Source organism: Erinaceus europaeus, chromosome 2 (assembly GCF_950295315.1).
Source record: "Erinaceus europaeus chromosome 2, mEriEur2.1, whole genome shotgun sequence".
Classification (NCBI taxonomy): Eukaryota; Metazoa; Chordata; class Mammalia; order Eulipotyphla; family Erinaceidae; genus Erinaceus; species Erinaceus europaeus.
In genome coordinates this window covers 74,402,771-74,425,063 of record NC_080163.1, presented here as the reverse complement: position 1 = coordinate 74,425,063, position 22,293 = coordinate 74,402,771, and the positions used below count along the sequence as shown (strand labels likewise).

Below are 22,293 nucleotides of genomic sequence, written 5' to 3'. Positions count from 1 at the left end.
TGAAACATAATCAACAAAAAACTAGTCAGGACAGTAAGGAAGTAAAATTAGTTAAAGCATTTTGTCTCGATTGGTAGAGGTGAGGTGTAAATGTACCATCTTGATGGAAAACTGATAGGATGAGTAGAATGGGAAACAAAAAAGTGTTGTTTTGATATTGGCAATTGACAAAAAAGAGAGAATGCTAATTTTACTAATTTAGGGAAAAAAAGTAATAGAAACTGAAAAAAATAAGATTAAGCAAACAAGAAAAGGAGAGAAAAAACAAAGTCAATAAGGTGAAGTTCCTTTTATTTAAATTGAGCTTTGCAGAAGAAACAACAAACATCTCAAATATATATATATATATATATATATATATATATATATATATATATATATTTTTTTTTTTTTTTTTTTTTTTTCTTTTAGGGACAATCTCTACTAAAGCTTGAAACTAAAGGTTGATTATGTAGTGATAGATAAAATGATTTCAGCAAAGTCCAAATAAAAACAAATGAATTATTTTATATCAAAAGGGTGTTGGTGTTAGCACACCTGGTTGAGTGTACATATTGCCATGTGCAAAGACCTGGGATAGGCCTCCTGGTCCCCACCTGCACAAAGGAAGCTTCACAAGTGGTGAAGCTAGGTTCCAGGTGTCTGTCTGTCTGTCTCTCTCTTTCCTTGCTCAATTTCTCTCTTCTCTCTCAAAATAAAAATTTAAAAGATGGGGGAGGGCTACTGGGAACTATGGATTCACCATGCAGGCACTGAGCCCCAGCAATAACTCTGAAAGAATATTCATATATGGCAATAAAAAGAAAGAAAGAAAGAAAAAAAGGAAGAAAGAAAATATGTTATATCAGGAGGAGAGTAAGATCACTTAATAGCACCATACAAAGCACTGTGAATGATAAAAATAGTTGATTTTAGGAAAAGGTGTATTCCTACTCAACAACAGCTAAATATTTAAATATATATATATATGTATGTAAAAGAAATTTCCTATCGCAAATTGCTCTACAACTTTAGCTTTCTGTATAATTTTTATGTATCCCAAGATATAAGTGCATTTGACAGACATGTTTGATTTATGAACTTTTGTTTTGATTTATAAACTTTTATTATCAAATTTGTTGCCTGGAAGCACCTAGACAAAGTATTGATGTAAAAGAAAATGTTTACATTTAAAAATTAGACATGTCAAATTAAAATTATTTTTAGCATTGTATTATGGATATTTGTCTTAGTGGTATAAATGAATTACTTTTAAGATCCCAAGATTTTGTAGTTGTTTGTAGAGCTGTATATTATTTGCAGAAACCTCAATTTTCTGCCAGCTTTATAAATGATCTACTTTGTGTACAGCAATAATTTGCTTTACAGTATTCTAAAAGTATATTTTAAGATTATTAACAGATCATATATATATGTATTTTATGAATATCTGACTTTCTTGGCAGTGACTTTGAATTTATGATAAATATGTTTATTAATAACCATTAAGATTTATAAAATGTTTGACAGTTAATGATGTATATTTTATTATTTTATGTATTTTTTCTTATGCATAATACAGGTGATGACACTAAGACTTGAGTTGTCAATTCTAATTTGGTGAATTGTAGATAATTATTCAGTGCCAAACTTTGTTAATGATTTGAAGAATACATTTGGCAAGCACCAATTGCTTCTCTTTTTAGAGCAGTCCCAAACTGTCAGATACAGATCCTTAAAATGGCCTTTTCCATCAAGATATGTTATGGTTTTGGCTTAAGAGAAGAGTTTTGAGAAGAATCTATTAAAAAAAAAAAATCACAAAGAACATTGTTTTGGTTTTGGGACATCTCTGTTTTATATTCTTTTAATTATACAGCTTACTTGTCTACCTACCACATTCTAACCATAAATTAATAAATGCACAATTCCATGCTTATACAGACTGCACAAACTAGTTAATTGAACTATTTCATATATTTTCCTATGCAGGTTCTCTGATTTTTTATTTTTATTTTTTATTTTTTGCTAATGTTTTCAGACCCAGGTTCTCATGATATGGAAATTGACAAGGGACTAAACAATTCCTTGTTAAGTCTTTATAGGGGCTTGCTTGTGCCCTGACCTAAGCTGTTTATGTAGTAGGTCCTTGTTCTGGCTTCTGGAGAGGAGCCAGCAATGGAACTTATGTGAGTGTATGTGTGTGTTGCTTATGGACAGATGGGGTAGACGGAATCTTTCTGCCAAGAGTAGGTGGTCAGACTAAGTCTATCAGTCAGGGATGGTTGGAGGCAGTCAGCAGACTGAGCCCAGCAATTAGGGATAGTCCTAGGTGGGTTACTTGTCCAGTTACTTGCCCACATCAGTGCTCTGGCTTTTTCGCTAGGCCCAGCTATGGCATTGGGGTGTCATTACTGACTCCTGCTGGTGGTTATACATACACTTTCCACTTAGAGTTTGACTTGAAGGGAAACAGGAGATCAGATTTTTTTTACCTTGACTTGTTGGAGTTAAAACCTTACTCTTGTTCTGGTCCTTAGTATGAACCATAGGTAGGTTACAACTTTTAACATTTGCTTTGAGGATTTCTAGAATTTTTATTACAAATTCTACTTGTGGTCTTTCCTCTTTCTCAATGGAAAGAGTAAACAAATTGCTAGCCTCTATACCTTGCCAGTGTATAGGAGTGGCGGAGATTTCATTTATATAGGAAATTTGAGTTTGCTAATGTCATTTTTTAAAGATTTCTTCCCCGAAACTCTGATCCCAGGCTCAGTCCCCAGTACCACCATAAATCAGAGCTGGGTAGTGCTCTGGTTTCTGTCTATATTAGTATCTAAGGTATTGTATCACTTTCTTTTTATTTTGTTATTCCCGCCCTCACAGCCTATACTGTAAGTTGCCATAGCTTACTTTTACTTGTTTTGTGAAAGTGGGACCTCATTCATTTATGGGTTCCTTAGGGGGAACGAGCCAGCCCGGCTCCCACTTCCCCATCGGGCCTGTTAGCCATCAGGAGACAGATGGAGAGTGGGGAATCGTGGGACAGAAGAGGCAGGGGTGACCTCTCTGAGGGGTCTCCCAGCTTACTGTGGCGGTGAAGGCTACAACAAACCTCCTCAGAGTACCTTGGTGGAGGACAGAACCTTTTATTGTCGCAGTTACAAATTTATAAAGGGGTAGCTGTGCAGCTGGCCAGTGAGGCCAGTATCTTCTTATAAGGGAAAAGAGAGCAAGGCAGTGAGAAGGTATGGATGGTGATGCAGGAACTGGGAAATAGAAATATAAGGAAGGCGAAGCAGCAGAGGGAGGAGGGGTGGGGTGATGCAGCTAGGCTGATAGGAAGGTTGCAGTTCCCCGGAGTACTCTGGCCACATCTCGCTCAACCACAAGGCTGGCATGCCAAGGGGAATCTGATAGATGAGCTTGGTGGGGGTGGGGGAAGTCAACCATCCATGCTCAAAGATGCATTAGATCCACAGTTCATAAGTGAGTTCCTGTTTCTGTCTAGTTTTTCACTCATATAGACAGAGAAAGACATAGAGAGACACCATAGCATTGGAGCTTCTCTGGTGCCGTAACACCTTCATGCGGTGCCAGGTCTTGTGTTTGGCAAGAAATGTGTCCTACCCAGTGAGCTTTATCTCTAGTCCTGTAACTTACTTTAGCAAAGTATATCTCAATTGTTAACCGTAGTCACAGACTTATCTCAGAGTTTTAAAGATTGTACTGTAGTTACTTAGAAAGTAATTGTGTCTTTGGGTTTTAAAACCAGGCTTTAAAGATGAATGAAAAGAAGATGGAAACAGTTCCTCAGGAGCGGAAACTTCCTGAATGGATGTCTGTGCAGAATAAGCGATGTGCTGTCGAAGAAAAAAAGGTATGCAGTTCGTCAATTATCTATTTTCATTATTTATTTATTTATTTAGAATCAGAGCACCAATCAGCTCTGGCTTATAATGGTGTAGGGGACTGAACCTGGGACTTTGGAGCCACAGGCGTGATAGTCTGTTTGCATCACCATTATGCTATCTACCCCTGCCCTATCAATTATTTTTTATTGGGCAAATTAAATTGACTATAAAATAAGCCAGTCTTGTAAATGTCAGTAATTGGTTAGGTTAGAGTTATTGCTGTGTGAATGCACTGGAATCTGGTCGTTGAGTGGGTAGATAGGGTTGAATTTTAACTAGGTTTACTAATTGAAAAAAATTTCTTTTTAAAAAAAATTATTTTATTTACTTTTTGATAGAAACAGAGAAATTAAGGAAGACAGAAGGGGGAGACAGAGAAGGAGAGAGACACCTGCAGCACTGCTTTACCACTTATGAAGTTTCTCCCCATTCAGGTGGGGGCTGGGTGCTAGAACCCCGATCTTTGTGTACTATAATGTGTGCACACATCCAGGTGCACCACCACCTGGCTCCCCAAAAATTCTTTAGTGGTTCTAAAACCTCATACACGTGTGATTCCATCATTCCTGGATTTAATGTGTTTACTCTTTTTTTTTTTTTAACTTCATACAGAGAGCCAGAGAGCGAGAGACTCCACAGCACTGTTTATCATTTGTAGTGCTTCCTCCTGCATTGCGATGCTCCCATCTGGTCACAGGGACTCCAGCTCAGTTTTGTACGTGATAAACTGTGTGCTTTATTGGGTGAGGTATCTCTTAATCTCATAAAATAAAAAAACTTTTGCTCTGTAGTAAAATTTACTCTACAATAATATATATAAGTTTACTCTATAAATAAAATATCTTTTTATGACATTACTTAGTTTCTTCCAGTTAAGACACTAATCTAGACAGCTGATCAGTTTTCTTGTGGTTAAAATAGGTTATGCCCTTACATATTTAAGATCTATCAGGAGCTGGGCGATGGTGCAGCAGGTCAAGTGCACATGGTGTGAAGAACAAGGACTTGCATAAAGCCCTGGCTCCCCACCTGCAGGGGGTTCGTTTCACAGGCAGTGAATTAGGTCTGCAGGTGTCTGTCTTTCTCTCCCCCTCTCTGTCTTCCCCTCCTCTCTCCATTTCTTTCTGTCCTATCCAACAACAATGACAGCAATAACAATGATGATAAACAACAAGGGCAAGAAAAGTGAAAAAAAAAATTAAAAAGCAAGATTCTTTAAAAAAAAAAGATTTAAAATCTATCAACCAGTCTTCAGAATTTTAAGGCAACATTATTATATCAGAACAGATTATAGAAAAATCTTATTAAAATGTGTGTTTTTATAAAATATGATTAGAAATCCTATAAAATTAAAAAAAATTAATAGCTCACTTCATTAATTATAAAGCATTAGTTGTGAAAATTTAGAACTATTATTTGAATGTTTCAGTGGATTTTATTTCAGTAGACATTTGTTACTTAATATGAATTTTATATATCTTTTTTGAAATTTTATTTTGCTCAAGATATCTGTTCCAAAGAGTGTTTTTGAAGATGACCTCCCCTTCTTAGAATTCACTGGATCCATCGTATATAGCTATGAAGCTAGTGATTGTTCATTCCTGTCAGAAGATATTAGGTAAGAGATTTAATTTTCCTAGTACCATTTATTTTTGGAATTATAGAATATAATAATAATGATAATACTTGTAAGTATAGTGAACTTTACAATGGAGGTGTGTTTAATAGAAAATTATTGGGGCCAGGCAGTGGCAGACCTGGTTAAGCACACACATCAACATGTACAAGGATCCAGGTTCAAACCCCCTTGGTCCCTACTTGAAGGGAGTTTCACAAATGAAGTAGCAGTGTTATGGGTGTCTTACTTTCTCCTTCTTTTCTCCCTCACAACATCTCTCTGTTCTATGAAATACAATAAATTAAAGAAAACAAAATAAATTACTTCTATATGTGAATCATTACTGACATATTGTAATTTCAAAGTGAAAATACTAGGGATAACCTTGGTGGCACAAACAGAAAAAAGAGCTAGGGAGAAGTTAAACTATTTGTTAATGGTCACCTGGTGGTAGATGTAATCTGGAAACAGCATTCAGGTATCCTTAGTTAGATCACAGATATCTTGCCACTTTTGGGTCCTGTTATAGAGAACTAAATTTGTGTCACAGAGAAGGTAAAATCTATTACATATGACTATATATTAACTCTATTGTCTTAACAGTTAGAATTTTGAAGGCAGTAAGCACAAGTGATTTGAAGTATGTAGTTTTGATGGCTTGTAAGAGTTTTTTGAAAGCCGGGTTGGCTAATCCTTTTTCTGGCCATCATAAACATTTTCAACTACTTTATTACTATGTGTTTTTGAGCAGTGTATTTTGTTTTCATTTTCATTTTTGGTTCATTGAGTTTTTGTGATCTGTGCTTGCAGTGTAAATTTGAAAATTTTCTTGAGGTTTCCTCCTTATTCTGTTATTTTGTTCGCCCTCCCTTATTCTGTTCATCTTTTCCTGCTGGGACACTCAGAACTTAAGTTAGATTGTCCAGTATTGTGTCAGTTGCCACTGAGGCTACCCTTTCCTTTAGTTTCATTTTTTAGCTTCTATTTTTTTTTCCTTTTTGTTCTTCAATTTGAAATTTATTTTGTTGTATTTACAACTTAACTTACATTTATTTCTTCTGTAGTATCTGGTCTGCTGTTTATCCTACCCTGTGAGATTTTTTAAAAAATATTTATTTTCCCTTTTTGTTGCCCTTGTTGTTTTTCATTGTTGTTGTAGTTATTATTGTTGTTGTTGATGTCATCCTTGTTAGATAGGACAGAGAGTAATGGGGAGAGGAGGGGAAGACAGAGGAGGAAAGAGATAGACACCTGCAGACCTGCTTCACCACTTGTGAAGTGATTCCCCTGCAGGTGGGGAGCTGGGGGCTCGAACCGGGATCCTTATGCTGGTCCTTGCGCTTTGCGCCAACCGTCCGATCCGACTCCCACCCTGTGAGATTTTTACTTTTCATACTTTCATCTGTAGAATTTCCATTTGGTTTAATTTTTTTTTTATTTTCATGATATTCTTGTTTTCTTTTAAATCTTTGGACAAATCTAGTATGTTTATAATAGTTGTTTATTTGGTCATTTTATAACATCCATTTGTAATGTCTTTGTTAATTAATTAGGTACTAGGACCTCCTAGGGCATACACTATTCCACTACTACCAGTGGACTCTTCCCCCCCCCCCCCCCCCTTTAAATTTTAGATAGAGAAACACAGATGATGAGAAGCAGGGAGAAAGAGGGGAAGGAGAGACACTATCACTATGGCACTGCTCCACCATTCATGAATCTTTCCTGGGTGCTCTACTTGAACTTCAGTCCTTGCTCAAAGTGCAGTGGTATGCTGTACCAGGTAAATAATCTCCTGACCGCCATTATTCTTTTTGTTGTTGTTATTATTTTTTTATCCTGCTTATGAGTTGCATTTTTCTTCTTTTATGGTTGGTGATTGTTGTTGTTGTTGCTGTTGTTGTTACTGTTCGATGTTGAAATTTTCCCTAGGATCAGCTTTACATTCTGAAAGATATTTTTAAGCTTTATTAGAGCAAGTCTACAATGGACTTTATGTTGGAATAATTTAGCTCTGTAATAAGGTGTGACCCTGCTGCTGGAGTCTTAACTGACTTCTTCAAGTGATCAGTAATAACTTCTGCTCTGACTTTTTAGGACTTCAGTGCCATTGATATGTTTAAACCTTAAGAATTATTCAGCTTACAGTTTTCTATGTGCTTTTTTGCCTAGCCCCATAATTTTACTCTCTGCTTGTGTGCCCTTTCCTGCTTGACAATTGTCTCCCGAGACATTTGCCTACAATTTGTAACTGCCTCAGCTTCTCTGACTCTGAAACATGTCTCTAACTTAGTGATTTACTTTGAATTCTTCTTCCTGCTCTGTTTTCTAGAATGTGTTCCAGGCAGAAAGCTAAAACAATAGTGTGTCTTACCCTTTGCAGTCTTGTACTACTTATTGCCCAGTGTCTGAAGACTGCTGCTTATGTGCTTGTTCAGTTTTCTTTTCCTTTTTTTTATTAAAAAAATTTTTTATTGCAAATACACTGATTCTACATTTTTGTCATTTAAATTTTTTATTAGTGATTTAATAACTTTATAAAATGAAAAGATAATGGGTATAATTCCACCTTGTTCCCACCACCAGAGTTCTGTGTCCCCATTCCTTCCATTGAAAACTGTAGTAGTTCTCCCAAGGCCACAGATGTGGGTTGACTGTTCTTTCTTTTTTATTTTTTTAAAAATATTTATTTCCTTTTGTTGCCCTTGTTTTATTGTTGTAGTTATTGTTGTTGTTATTGCTGGATAGAACAGAGAGACATGGATAGAAGGGGAAGACAGAGAGGGGGAGAGAAAGACACCTGTAGACCTGCTTCACTGCCTGTGAAGCAACTCCCCTGCAGGTGGGGAGCCGGGGCTCGAACTGGGATCCTTACACCGGTCTTTGTGCTTTGCACCACCTGGGTTTAACCCACTGCACTACCTCCTGACTCCCAACTATTATTTCTACAGTTATCTATATTTATATATATTCTTGCCCATTTTTTCCTACTGCCCTGCCTTCTCTTCCTTTCTAAAACACATTTATACTTATACCTGTTACTACTTTTGAATGTCTTTCCTTTCTCCCTCTTCTCTCTTGGGTCTTGATGGAATTGGAGTTCAGAGCCCTCTGGTAATCTTCCACCAACATTTCTCCCACTCTTGGTGTATGGGCCAAAATTCTTTATGGGGGTGCAGAAGGTGTTGAACCATATCCCCAGTCTCTTTCTTTATTTCCCTAATGGGGTAGGACTCAGAGGTGGTCTACCTAGGGAGGTCAGGATGGAATCATCTACAACTTGGTGACTGAAAGGCGGCAAGATACAAAGCAGGACAAAATGTTTAATAAACAGGAAGAGTGGTCCAGGAGGTGGCGCAGTGGTAAAGCTTTGGACTCTCAAGCATGAGGTCCCGAGTTCGATCCCCGGCAGCACATGTGCCAGAGTGATGTCTGGTTCTTTCTCTCTCTTCCTATCTTTCTCATTAATAAATAAAATCTTAAAAAGAAAACCAGTAATAGAGCAGATGAGAATAGAGATCTTAGGGTGGAAAGAAACTAGGAAGTCTATTTTCAGTATGTTCCTACGGGCCCATGACTTTAGTAATTTTTGCTTGAGTTTGATAGCTAAGATGCGGGTGGGCTAAAAGTATTGCCTGGAAAGATGGTGTCAGAGTTGAGACTAGGGCTAGAAAGCCGTTTACCTTTTATTTATCTTTCTGCCCCCCTTTTGTCCATCCATCCTTCCTTCCTTCCCTCCTTCCCTTTCTTCCTTCCTTCTTTCCTTCCTCCTTCCCTCCCTCTCTTCCTTCCTCTCTCTCTCTCCCTCCATCCCTCTTTCTCTCCCCCTTTTTCTTTCTTTCTTTTTTTTTTTCTTTCTTTCTTCCTGACACATGAAACAAGAGAAAGAGTAAGGGAGAAAGACATTTACAACACTGCTGCATTGCTTGCGAAACTTCTTTGCAGCTGGGAATAGGGACCTTGAACCCAGGTCCTCATGCACAGTAGCATCTATTCTCTATTTGGTATACTACTGCCTGGACCCTCTAACTTTCATATATTGTTCTGTTCTTTCATTATAGCCACAATATTTCTATTCTCTTGTTGCCAGAAATAGAGCTTTTTCTTTTACTGGCAGAACAGTGTTGGCAATGAATATATCACAGTTCTGGTTTATGGTGGTTAAGGGGATTGAACCTGGGATTTCAGAGCCTTAAACATGAAAGTCTTTTGAATAACCATTGTGTTATCTTCTCTGGTCACAGAAATTAATTTAAAAATTTTTTATTTATAAAAAGGAAACACTGACAAAACCATAGGATATCAGGGGGTACAATTCTACACAGTTCTCACCACCAGAACTCCGTATCCCATCACCTCCCCTGATAGCTTTCCTATTCTTTAACCCTCTGGGAGTATGGACCCAGGGACATTATGGGGTGCAGAAGGTGGAAGGTCTGGCTTCTGTAATTGCTTCCCTGTTGAACGTGGGCATTGACAGGTCAATCCATATTCCCAGCCTCTCTCTTTCTTTCCCTATGGGCCAGGGCTCAGAGGAAGTGGGGCTTCCGGACACATTGGTGGGGTCGTCTGCCCAGGGAAGTCTGGTTGGCATCATGGTAGTATCTGGAACCTGGTGGCTGAAAAAAGAGTTAACATATAAAGCCAAACAAATTGTTGACTGATCATGAATCTAAAGACTGGAATATTACAGATAAAGATTTGGGATCTCCATTTTGGAGATAGCTAGTAGGCCAATTTTAGTTATATTCCAAAGAGCCCATGGCTATACTAATTTTTTCCTGAACCTGACATCTGATATGCAGGTGGACCCAAGTTATTGTCTGGGGAGATAATGTCATGGCTGAAAAAGGGCTAGAAAGCTGTATCAGGGAAGTGAGTAGCTCCCAAATATGGGAAAAGTGTATAAATATTGTTGACTGTAAACACCATCAGTTCCATCTTGGGCCTATATTCAGCTTAGGAGCCTATGTGACTTCTGCATCCCTCCAGGTCTGAGTTCACATTCTGTGGTCATGAGTAGCAACATTCCAAGCTGCCCCAATTTCAGGACCCATCTTCCTCAGGTGATAGGTAGAGTATGTTATCCAACCTCCCTTCGGAGGATGGAACATTCTCTGTACCATTATTCATCTATATTGAGGGCAAGGTTCTATAGGGGTCCACAAACAGGTCCATTATACTGTTCCTGATGGAGATGACCAGTGACAATGGAGAAAGGGATCTATTCCAAGTCTAGGCCCATCATGTCTGTGTGGGAATCCCAGGACTCCCCAACTAGGGCCCCAGCTGATGGGGTGGCCTGATAATGACTAAAGAGTCATCATTAAAGTCTGCCAGTCTCTTGCCCTTAGTCAGCTGTTGTAGTCCATACTTTGTCTGACAATGTTAGCTTTGTGATTGAGGGACATGTAATAGGAGGGTATCTAGGTTTAAGTAGAAATGATTTTATTAGGTACTTTATGGTGTCTTTTTAGGTCTTTCTACTTGCTTGCTTCATTTACTGACTCACTGCAAACTATTGTGTATTTTTGCTTTCAGGTATATATTTGCCCTAATTTATGGATACATGTGTACATATACCTTATCTCATGGGACCTGGTCTATATCTAGGTTTTGAGGCTCTGTTTGGAAGTGAACCACCCACAATGGAATTAAAGAATCCTATGAGAGAAGTTAATTTTTAAAGATTTATTTATACATGTGTATGAGAGACTGGTGCTTCACATTAACTCTGGCATATTGTCTAGGATCAAAACTGGATCCACAGGCATGAAAACTCTGTACTATCATGCCCTGAGTTAGCTCTCTGATTCAGAAGTAATTTAGTGAAACTAACTTAGAATACTTTTTCTCCTTTAGCATGAGTCTATCTGATACAGATGTGATAGGATTTGATATGGAATGGCCACCAGTATATAGTAAAGCGAAGCTGAGCAGAGTTGCGCTGATTCAGTTGTGTGTGTCAGAGAACAAATGTTACTTGTTTCACATTTCTCCTATGTCAGGTTGGTATTTCTTTTCTTGGTTTCATTTTTATGTGGCAGATAATTATATTTTATTTCTCTAAAATCAAACTCTTGGATAAGCTAGTATTTCACCTTATGTTTACCTGGTCATTCATGTTCCACCTAATTTGCTCACATTCCTTGCTTTATTTAATATTCACGTACTTGTCAGACATTGATATTATTTCTGTTTTGGAAAGAAGAAAACTTAAGAGTACAGGGGCTACTTTTAGATCATATGTATTTTGCTAGTGTTAACTAAGGTAACAGTCAAACAAGTTGTTTAGTCATTTATAAATTGGGATTTTTTTGTTTGTTTAGATAGAAAAGAAATACTCAAGATAAATGTACCCATAAGTTTAAACCTGAATTTAAATGTAAGCAGAATGTGTAAGAAGTAGAAGAAAAAGTCCATCATAATTGTTAGAGCCTATGGAGCCTAGGAAAATAACAATAAATTGTTATAGTTTTTCCTCAGGGATTAAAAATGTTGCTTGAAAATGAAGCAATTAAAAAGACAGGGGTAGGAATTGAAGGAGATCAATGGAAACTTCTTCGTGACTTTGATGTTAAATTGAAGAGTTTTGTGGAACTGACAGATGTTGCCAATGAAAAGGTAAAAGCAATGAACATATTGTTTTCATAAAGAAGATAATTTGGCTTTACAAATTCTTTTCTTATTATAAGATGCTTTTCTTGAAAAAAAAATAATGTGAACTGTATGTTTTGTCACAATAAAGAAGTCCTAAATAAGTGCTTGTAATGAAAACATTCAAGCCTAACCAATTGTCTTCACATGTTCTAGTCTTATAGAGCATTTAGTTTCTAGGCAAACAGTATTTCATTTTGTTTCATCTGTTTGCAGCTTTAATGTATTTATCATTTGTCTCTTTAATCTACATATACCCATAACTTAATTCACTAATTTTAGGGCAGATGTTATACAGTGCTGTTATTATGCCTTTATTAGCAGCTAGACATTCTATCACTCATATTTCATTAATATAGTCATAGAGTTTACCTATGTCAAGGAAGTTCTAGAATTAAAATACCTATGTCAAGGAAGTTCTAGAATTAAAATTTTATAATATGGACGGCAATTTGTTTAGGATATCTGAATTTCATTTTGGTATTATAGCTCCTGTTTTTTTTTTTTTAAATCATTTTTTAGTATTTAAGAATATTTGAAAATGTTAGGAAATAACATTTGCTGTGTTGCTACTTCATTCCTTTTAGCTGAAATCTACAGAGACATGGAGCCTCAATGGTTTGGTTAAACACCTCTTAGGTAAACAGCTTCTGAAAGATAAGACTATCCGCTGTAGCAACTGGAGTAATTTTCCACTCACTGAGGACCAGAAACTGTACGCAGCCACTGATGCTTATGTATGTACTTAAAGCTCTCTGGCTTATGATGTATGCTTTGAACTCTATAGTTAGCTGCCACAGAGAAAAATGTATTATGGTGGTGTCACAAACTCAATGGGAATATTTTAAATTAATGTGGCATTGAAAAAAATACCTAAGGAGAGACTTTGTGAAACTGTTCATTTTCAGTAGTAATTAGCAAGTAGCAGTAAAGACTCATCTATGCTACTTATTTTTATTGTCATGAAGCCAAACAGTGTCTGATCTATATGTGAAAAATGACATCCCTGAAATCATGAGAGTCTCATAAACTCACATTGAGCAAGCACAATTGGTATTGCTGATGCATTTATTTTACAAAAACCCCAGGTTAAATTACAAGACAGTTTCTGTATTGGAAAGTTTACTGAATATGACCATAATTGGGTGAAAATTTAGAAAAATACCTCTACCTTTTAGCATGATGTTAGATGTACTTGTATTTACATATTTACACATATGTGTGACTGAGAATTGGACTTAACTTTTATGTTTAACAGTGCTGTTTTATTCAATAAATATAGTTTGTGTACCAGTGTAATTTATATTTTTAATTGTTTGACTTTCTTCTCCTTTTTTACTTGGTATTGAGTAATGAACCCAGGGCTTTGCACATGTGCATTACAGTTGCTTGACCTCCCCAACATTTTTTTTTTGAGTGAGAGAGAGGTTGGAGGGGGGCAGAGAAGAGAAATAGACAGGAGAAAGAGGGAGAGTTTGCAAAACATTGCTGCACCGTCCATGGAGTTCACTTGGAGTTCTCCATTATGCTCTCATGCATGTAGTCCTGAGAACTGAACCAGTTGCTCATGAATGGTATACTGTGCACTTCACCTGCAGAACCATTATCTTTTTTTTTCTCTTTTTCCAGAACCATTATCTTATGTCTTGTCCTCCCCCTTAAGTTATTTATTAATGAGAGAGAATCAGGACAGTCACTCTGGCATGTGCAGTAGCAAGATGTCATGCTTGAAAGTACCGCCTTCCTCCTCTGCAAGACCTCCTGGGTTGCTTGTTACCCTTTTTGCATCGAGTTTTAGGCATGAAAGTTGTTTGCATCAGCATTATGTTCTCTCCCTAGCACCAGTAACCTTTTTATTAATAAACAATCATTGTAACTTGATGGTCTTGTTACCGGCACCTGGAAGGAATATTGTTCATACACTTAACTAACATTCTTGGCCGGTTTAATAAGCAAGGGAAATGAATCTAGTCAAAACTGACTTATTCTACTAAACTTACTTCATTAGGTTCCAAGTACTTACTTTGGACTTGTACTTATAATAGTGGATGTTAAAATGTAAAAACAAATTTTTATTCCTCATAGTTGGTGTGGTTGTTGAATGAAAACATTTAAATCTTTGTGTGGCATAAGTTGATTTTAACTTTTGGGGTGTTTTAGGAATCACTGGTTAGGATTTCTCTAAATAAGGGACATAACATTTTATTTTGGCTATCTTTAGCATGCTGTTTTCATTTTTGTTTTTCTGTAGGCTGGTTTTATCCTTTATAAAAAATTAGAAAGTTTGGATGATGCCTCACAAGTCTTTACTATAAGTAAAGGTAGGTAAACATAAAATTTAAATATTTCCCTTTGTGAGGTTTAGCTTCATAAAAGACAATATACATGTGCAACATATTTAGTATTATTAGTTTCTTCAGTTGAACACTGTTGACATTAGTATGGGATCTGTCTGCTCAGCGCTAGGGTTTTAGTAATGATACTATAGCAAAGCAGAAGCCACTAAATTTGCTTTGTAGTATTTCTGTTTATTAGACATCTGGAGTTGGGACTTTGTAGCTTTGTTAATCAGTGATGTAGTAAGTTGTTTCTCTGCCTGAAGATTATATGTTCTTGTTACAAAGGTTTAATTTGTACACTATAATGTAATTTATAGTGCTCTGGTTCAAATTTCTAAGTTTTCTGCAGGATAGGAAAACAAATGTTTTTTTTTTTTTTTTCCCTTCCTTCCTTCCTTCCTTCATCATATTCGGGACCTCATGGTTGAGAATCCAATGCCATATCCACTGCGCCAACTTCCAGACCAACGAATGTTTTGTCTTAAAAGAATGACTACTTCATTGGCCTTCAGTAGTAAAAGGAATGACAGTGTACCAGGGGATAAAATATTCAGTGAATCTAATGATATTGTTTTGAGATCACAGGATAATACCTAATAATAGCAGATGGCGTGACCCTTATCTTTGGAGATAGACCTTTGTTGAAGGATAGGAGATGCATTCATGAAGAGTAAGACTCTCTAAACTGTTGGAAAGGGTCTGGGAAAGGAAGACAGATTTTGTGGTATTGCTAGAGAATGATGTGCCATACAGAATCAGCTTGAGAGTTTGGGAGATGATCACTGATTAAAAAGACTTGCATTAAAAATAGATTTATTTTTTAATTATAGAGGGGAGAGATACAAGAGCTTTGCTCAGCTCTGATACATGGTGATGACAGGAATAGAATTTGGGGCCTCAGGTATGCAAGTCAGGTATGTTGCTACTGTATGTTCCCTGCCTAAGACCTGCATTTTATTTTGCTGATGACTGGTAATCTTCTAGCGTTTGCCCTTCTTCCATAGCCAGTCAACAGCGTCAGGTTGAGCCTGATGTAAAGTTTCAAGACCTCCTTTGAATCTGGAGAGGTGGTGGCAGTCGTTGACTATGTGGGTCATAGTCTGTCTGTAGCGGCAGGGGCAGTTCGGGTCGTCTCTGGCTCCCCAGCGGTGGAACATAGCGGCGCACCGGCCATGGCTTGTTCGATAGCGATTGAGGAGGGCCCAATCATAACGTGCTAGGTCAAAGCCGGGTTGACGCTTGCTGGGGTCTGTGATGAGGTGTTTGTTCTTTACCTCAGCTGACTGCCAACTCTGTTTCCAAGAGTCTGGAACAGAGAAGTTCAGTGTAGGCGTAGGGGACCAGATTGGATGACGAGACGTCAAGCATTGGACAGGGTGGGCGAAGATATCTGCGTATATTGGCAGGTCCGGTCGAGCGTAGACGTGGGAAATGAACTTAGATGATGCCGCATCCCGACGAATATCTGGCGGGGCGATGTTGCTAAGAACTGGCAGCCATGGAACCGGGGTGGAACGGATGGTTCCAGAAATTATCCTCATGGAGGAATATAATTTGGAATCGACCAAGTGGACATGGGGGCTACGGAACCATACTGGGGCACAGTATTCTGCAGTGGAATAGCATAATGCCAGAGATGATGATCGTAGTGTGGAAGCGCTCGCGCCCCATGAGAAGCTGGCCAGTCTTGCAATGATTTTATTCCTCGCGCCCACCTTTGCTGCAGTTTTTATGAGATGTTCGTGAAATGGCAGAGTGCGATTGAGAGTAACGCCAAGATAGACTGGCTGGGCTTCATGCCGGATTCTTGTATCGCCAAGCTGCACATTAAGCTCACGCGAGGCCGAAGCATGGTGTAGATGGAAAACAGATGATACCGTTTTTGCAGTGCTAGGGATTAGTTGCCATTTTTTACAGTAATCAGATATCAGAGACATGTCTTTCGTGTTTCCTGGTAATAAAGATAGTGAGGAATGGCTGTTGGGTAAGAGTATTATTACTAGGAGTCAGGTGGAAGCGCAGCAGGTTAAGTGCAAGTGGCGCAAAGTGCAAGGAACGGCCTAAGGATCCCGGTTCAAGCTCCCGGCACCCCACCTGCAGGGGAGTCACTTCACAAGCGGTGAAGCAGGTCTGCAGGTGTCGGTCTTTCTCTCCCCATCTTTGTCTTCCCCTCCTCTCTCCATTTTTCTCTGTCCTATCCAACAACGACGACATCAGTAACTACAATAAAACAACAAAGGCAACAAAAGGGAATAAATAAATATTAAAAATAATAGTTTAAAAAAAAACCCTAAAGTTAAAAAAAAGAGTTTTATTATCTGGTTAATAAGTTAACAAGTATTATCTGGTTAATAAGTCACAGCTCACTTGGTGCTATCTTGCTTTCTGATTTAGAAATGATACATACTCATGCATTTTTATTTCTTTGTATCACTTTACTGAGGAAAGATTAACAAGATTGTTGTTACAGAAGTGCAGTTCCACATCTCCTCAATATAGTTGTCAGCACACCTTATGCTACACCAAATCATCATTCTTCTCTACTGTATACTGATTCCCTAACCCACTCAAGTCATGAAATTGTTCAAAAATTAGTTAAGTACCATTATTATTATTATTATTATTATTATTATTATTATTAGCCTCCAGGGTTATCACTGGGGCTCGGTGCCTGCACTACAAATCTACTGCTTCTGGAGGCCATTCCCCCCCCCCCATTTTGTTGCCCTTGTTGTTACCCTTGTTGTTGTCATTATTATTGTTGTCATTGCTATTGTTGTTTGGATAGGACAGAGAGAAATTGAGAGGAGGGGAGACAGAGAGGGGGAGAGAAAGACAGACACCTACAGACCTGCTTCACCTCTCCATGAAGCGACTCTCCTGCAGGTGGGGAGCTGTGGGCTCAAACTGGGATCGTTATGCCAGTCCTTGCGCTTCTGGCCATGTGCACCCGCTGTGCTACCACCTGGTCCCAAGTACCCCCCAAGTACCATTATTTTATGTTTATTTTCATTTCTTTCTTCTCCTTTTTCCCAGTTTGATAAACACTAGTTTGCAATATGTTGGAATGCAGATGATTTGTAATGTATTTTTTCATTTTTATGCTGTATCAGAGCTCTAACTCAAGGCCTCACATCTGTGCTCCATGACTCCATCATTAACTTACCTCTCTAGCCCAGCTTAATTAGTTAATTAATTAATTTACAGAGTAAGGGCCTCATGCATGCATAATTTCACCATTTCGGTGTGCTTTTTATCCAGCTAGACAGAGGAGGAGAAAATCACACCACCAGTTTTCTACTGGTGCCACAGCACCTTCCATTTGATGCTGGAGTTCAAACTCAGGCTACGCACAAGGCAAAGGTTAATCCCAGTTATTATTATTATTATTATTATTATTAATGAAAGTAAGAGAGAATGTGCAAAAACAAAACAGAAAAAAACCTTGCTCCACTGTTGTGGAGTTCTTAATTATTTTGTCTTTGTTGCTTTTAACATGGTGTTAGGGATTAAATCCAGAGCCTTACTACATTCAAAACAGGCACTTTATTGCTAGTCTACCTCCTTAGGTTATTTAAAAATTAAATAGTAAAAAATTGAAAGGGGGGAGTTGGGCGGTGGCGCAGTGGGTTAAGCGCATGTGGCACAAAGTGCAAGGACCGGCGTAAGGATCCCGGTTTGAGCCCCCGGATCCCCACCTGCAGGGGATTCGCTTCACAAGCGGTGAAGCAGGTCTGCAGGTGTCTATCTTCTCTCCCCCTCTCTGTCTTCCCCTCCTCTCTCCATTTCTCTCTGTCCTATCCAACAACGAACAACATCAACAATGGTAATAATAATAACCACAATGAGGCTACAACAAGGGCAGCAAAAGGGGGAAAAATGGCCTCCAGAAGCGGTGGATTCATGGTGCAGGCACCAAGCCCAGCAATAACCCTGGAGAAAAAGAAAAAAAAAATTGAAAGGGAATAAAGTGACTGGATGATTTGGAAATAAAGTTTTGTGGGGATTCAATTGAGGAAAGAAAATGAAAATATGAGCTCTAATACTGTTTCAAAAATCAGCTAAATAAATATTTCTGCTTTGTGATTTGAAGTAAATATTAATTCTTTTTTTCTCTTTTCTTTTCCCTAGAAGAGGAAATACTACTGAGTGGTGTGAAGAAACAGTTGACTTACATTTCTGTAGAGATGATGGACCTTGCTAACCATCTTCCTGATACTTTGACAAAATTGGAAAATCCAGAGAGGTTAAATATTGCTATTTTCCCCTCCCCCTCCCTCCTCCTCTCGTTTTCTTTCCTTTCCCTCCTTTACCTCTTTTCTCCCTCTCTTCTCCCTACCATGATTATTGCTGGGACTAGGTACCTGCATGATGAATCCAGTACTCCTGGTAGGCCCCCCCCCACACTTTATTAAGAGAGGCAGAGAAATAAATGGCAGTGAAAGGAAAGAGAGGGAGAGAGAAAAAGAGACACCTGCAATATTGCTTCACTACTTGTGAAGCTTCCCACTGTATTTGGGGACCTGGAGGTTCAACCCTGGCCCTTGTGCATGGTGACATGTACGTTCTACCTGGTGTGCCACCAACTACCCCCTCAAATACTAAATGCAATTCTGTTTGTTCTTCTTTGCATTTTCTTATGTGTGAAGAATTATTTTTCCTTAAGTTAGAGTCATATGCTTTGCTTAAACAGATACACACAGACTTACTTATACATTTGAGAAATGGTTTTCCATTAAATTGTATAAAAAGGCTTTTGTGTCTGTTTTGTAAGGTATTTGGTGAAACAAAGCAAACTAAAATTCTTAAGACTGCATGAGAGAATATATTTAAGATTCACTTTTTTTCATTTTATGAATAGCTCTTATTTATAGTTTGACCATCATTTATTTATTTATTTATTTATTTATTTATTTATTTATATTTTTTTCCTCCTCCAGGGTTATTGCTGGGCTCGGTGCCTGCACCATGAATCCACCGCTCCTGGAGGCCATTTTTTTTTCCCCCTTTTGTTGCCCTTGTTGTAGCTTCGTTGTGGTTATTATTATTGCCCTTGTTGACGCAATTCGTTGTTGGATAGGACAGAGAGAAATGGAGAGATGAGGGGAAGACAGAGAAGGGGAGAGAAAGATAGACACCTGCAGACCTGCTTCACCGCCTGTGAAGCGACTCCCCTGCAGGTGGGGAGCCCGGGGCTCGAACCGGGATCCTTAACGCCGGTTCCTGCGCTTTGCGCCACATGCGCTTAACCCACTGCGCCACCGCCCGACCCCCTATGTATTTATTTTTAATAAGGGTTAGTGGGGCTTGGTTCCTACATGATGCCAATTCTTGTAAGGCTGTTCTGATAGTGACAAACTCCACTAGATTTTTTTTTTTTATTTCTTTATTGGGGGATTAATGTTCATTAGCTTTTTTATATTCAGTATGCCTGTATTTCCTCCTCTGAATGGTAATTTTGCATGGGTAAGATATTTGTGTTTGGCAATTCTTATCACTGAATGTTTTAAATATGTTATTCCACTATCTTCTGGCTTCTAGAGTGTCTGCTGAGAAGTTTGCTAAGAACCTGATAGGTATACTTTTATAAGTCCCTTTTTTCTCTTCTCTGGTAGCCTAAAATACTTTTATTTGTCCTTGATCTCTGATAATTTTTTGATGATGTGCCTTAGTGTAGGTTAATTTGGAGAAATTTGGGTGTTCTTTTTACTTCTTGATATTCTATGTTCTGGTCATCCCTCATATTTGGAAAATGTTTAGCTATTATTTCCTTGAAAGTGGTCTCTGTACCCCTCTTCTGAGATTCCTTTCACCTTTAATTTACTTCTTTAATATTTTCCCTGGAATTACTTTTATTTTTTCCTTAACCCTTTTTTCCTCTCCATCTTCTTGTATTTTAGAACTTCTGGTCATTTTGTCCTTTACTCTTGATATTCTCTCCTTTGCATAGAGTCTATTCCTAAGCCTGAGTTCCATTCAAAGTGCTTTTCACAACCCAAACTTCTATGTTCAGTTTTACTTTCATTAAAATAAAGTGAAAAATTAAGAGACTTGAAGACTATGAATACAGATCCCTAGGATTTTTTCTTCTCCCAAACTTTTGTAGTTATTTTTAATTATAGTTAATCAGACAGAACTTTTATTTACAAAAAAAAATAGTCTTTATATGAACTTAACTTAGAAGTCAATCAAATACTGTTTCAAATTTTTTGTGGTTGTATATCATTTGTCTTATGCATTTAATGAAATTAAATATCATAAATAGTATAACTGGTGGTGTGGTCTGGGAAATGGCATAGCAGGTATTGGATGGACTCTCAAACATGATGCCCTGAAGTCCTGAATTAGGTCCTTGGTATCACGTGAGTCAGAGTGATGCTCTACTTCTCCCTCCTCCACATTAATAAGTGGGAAAGTTGTTTTTAATTAATTAATTATTTATTTTTAAGTATGAGGTATAAGTAAGTACACTGGTACCTAATACTGATGACATTATATTTGAGAACAGGCTGTCAGCTAGCTGTATGCATGTAGTGGGCACCTTAGAGAATGAAGGACAATTTTAGTTCAGTGTATTCTTAAAGTGAAGGTCAGCTTTGTAATCTTGTACTTAATGGAAAACATTACAATATGTCTTTATAGTTAATGCAGTTAATTAATTTATTTTCAGGGTTTTTATACGACTAAGGAATATTTCAGAAAATCTTTGTTCATTGAAGGAAATGATATTAGGTCATTCTAACGCCAATACTGAGCCGAAGTCCACCGTTAATTTTAACATGTTACCACTGGAAGATCCATCTGACGAAGTGTCACATAAGCAAATTTATGGAGAACATCAAATTTTTACAAAAGTTGAAGAAGAGGAAGGGGATACAACACTGAGTAATTTAATGCAATGTGATGTAGAAAATATACTTAGAGATGAAGTGAAACAAGGAGAAACTGGATATATAGGTGGGCTAGAAGACACTAAGTTGAAAGAGAACACAGAACGAACTTGTTTGATGTCGTTAGACATTACAGAATCAGAACTCCAGGCTTTGGAACAGCAGGCTCAGGAAAAAATTCAGAGTGATGTTAACTGCAAATCTGAGGTAATAAAAGGAGAGAAAATTGCTTTATTCAAAACGGGTGGGGGGTGGGTGGGCAGTGGTGCACCAGGTTAAGTGCACATAGTATAAAGCCCTAGGATCCTGGTTTGAGCTCCCGACTCCCCCCACCTGTGGGGGGGTGTCTCTTCACAGGTGGTGAAGCAGGTCTGCGGGTGTCTCTGTCTCTGTCCCTGTATCTTCCCCTATCCTCTCAATTTCTATCCTATCAAAAAAAAATCAATATAGCCACAGGAGCAGTGGATCATAGTGCAGGCGCCAGGCTCCAGCGATAACCCTGAAGATGGAAAAAAACAAAAAAAAAAATTGGGTGGGTTGATTTGTTTTTTTTCTGTAAGTGAGCGATTGTAAATATTTTAGATTTTTTGACTACAGTTTCTTTTCTTCTTTGACTACTTATTTCTGCAAATATATTGTGAAAGCTACCATAGACAAATGTAAGCAAATGAGACTGTAAAGAGTAGGTTGGACTTGACTTTTAGAGTTTGTTGCTCTAAAAAGCAAGGTCATATACAGTAGTATTTTATAATACTAAGAGACAGCTTTTGTAATGTGCTATTTATGTATTTCACACGCTTTTTGTATAATAGATTATCTCTGTTATTTGTGGATCCTCTATATTAAATTTTTTTTTTACTAGTATATATTTCCACCTCCAAACTTGATTTTGGCAA

At 37.8% G+C, this 22,293-nt stretch overlaps 1 protein-coding gene across 1 annotated transcript in view; it reads left to right on the top strand.

Annotated features, from left to right (window-relative positions):
• The window catches only part of WRN (WRN RecQ like helicase), a 107,145-nt gene that overhangs the window by 21,973 nt on the left and 62,879 nt on the right, over positions 1-22,293 (top strand). Inside the window, exons 2-9 of the mRNA XM_060171545.1 lie at positions 3,755-3,859; positions 5,399-5,511; positions 11,374-11,519; positions 11,987-12,135; positions 12,756-12,905; positions 14,420-14,489; positions 18,639-18,753; positions 21,178-21,604. Coding sequence (XP_060027528.1) covers positions 3,764-3,859; positions 5,399-5,511; positions 11,374-11,519; positions 11,987-12,135; positions 12,756-12,905; positions 14,420-14,489; positions 18,639-18,753; positions 21,178-21,604 — 1,266 coding nt within the window. The 5' untranslated portion in view covers positions 3,755-3,763. The remainder of the gene's footprint in view (positions 1-3,754; positions 3,860-5,398; positions 5,512-11,373; positions 11,520-11,986; positions 12,136-12,755; positions 12,906-14,419; positions 14,490-18,638; positions 18,754-21,177; positions 21,605-22,293) is intronic.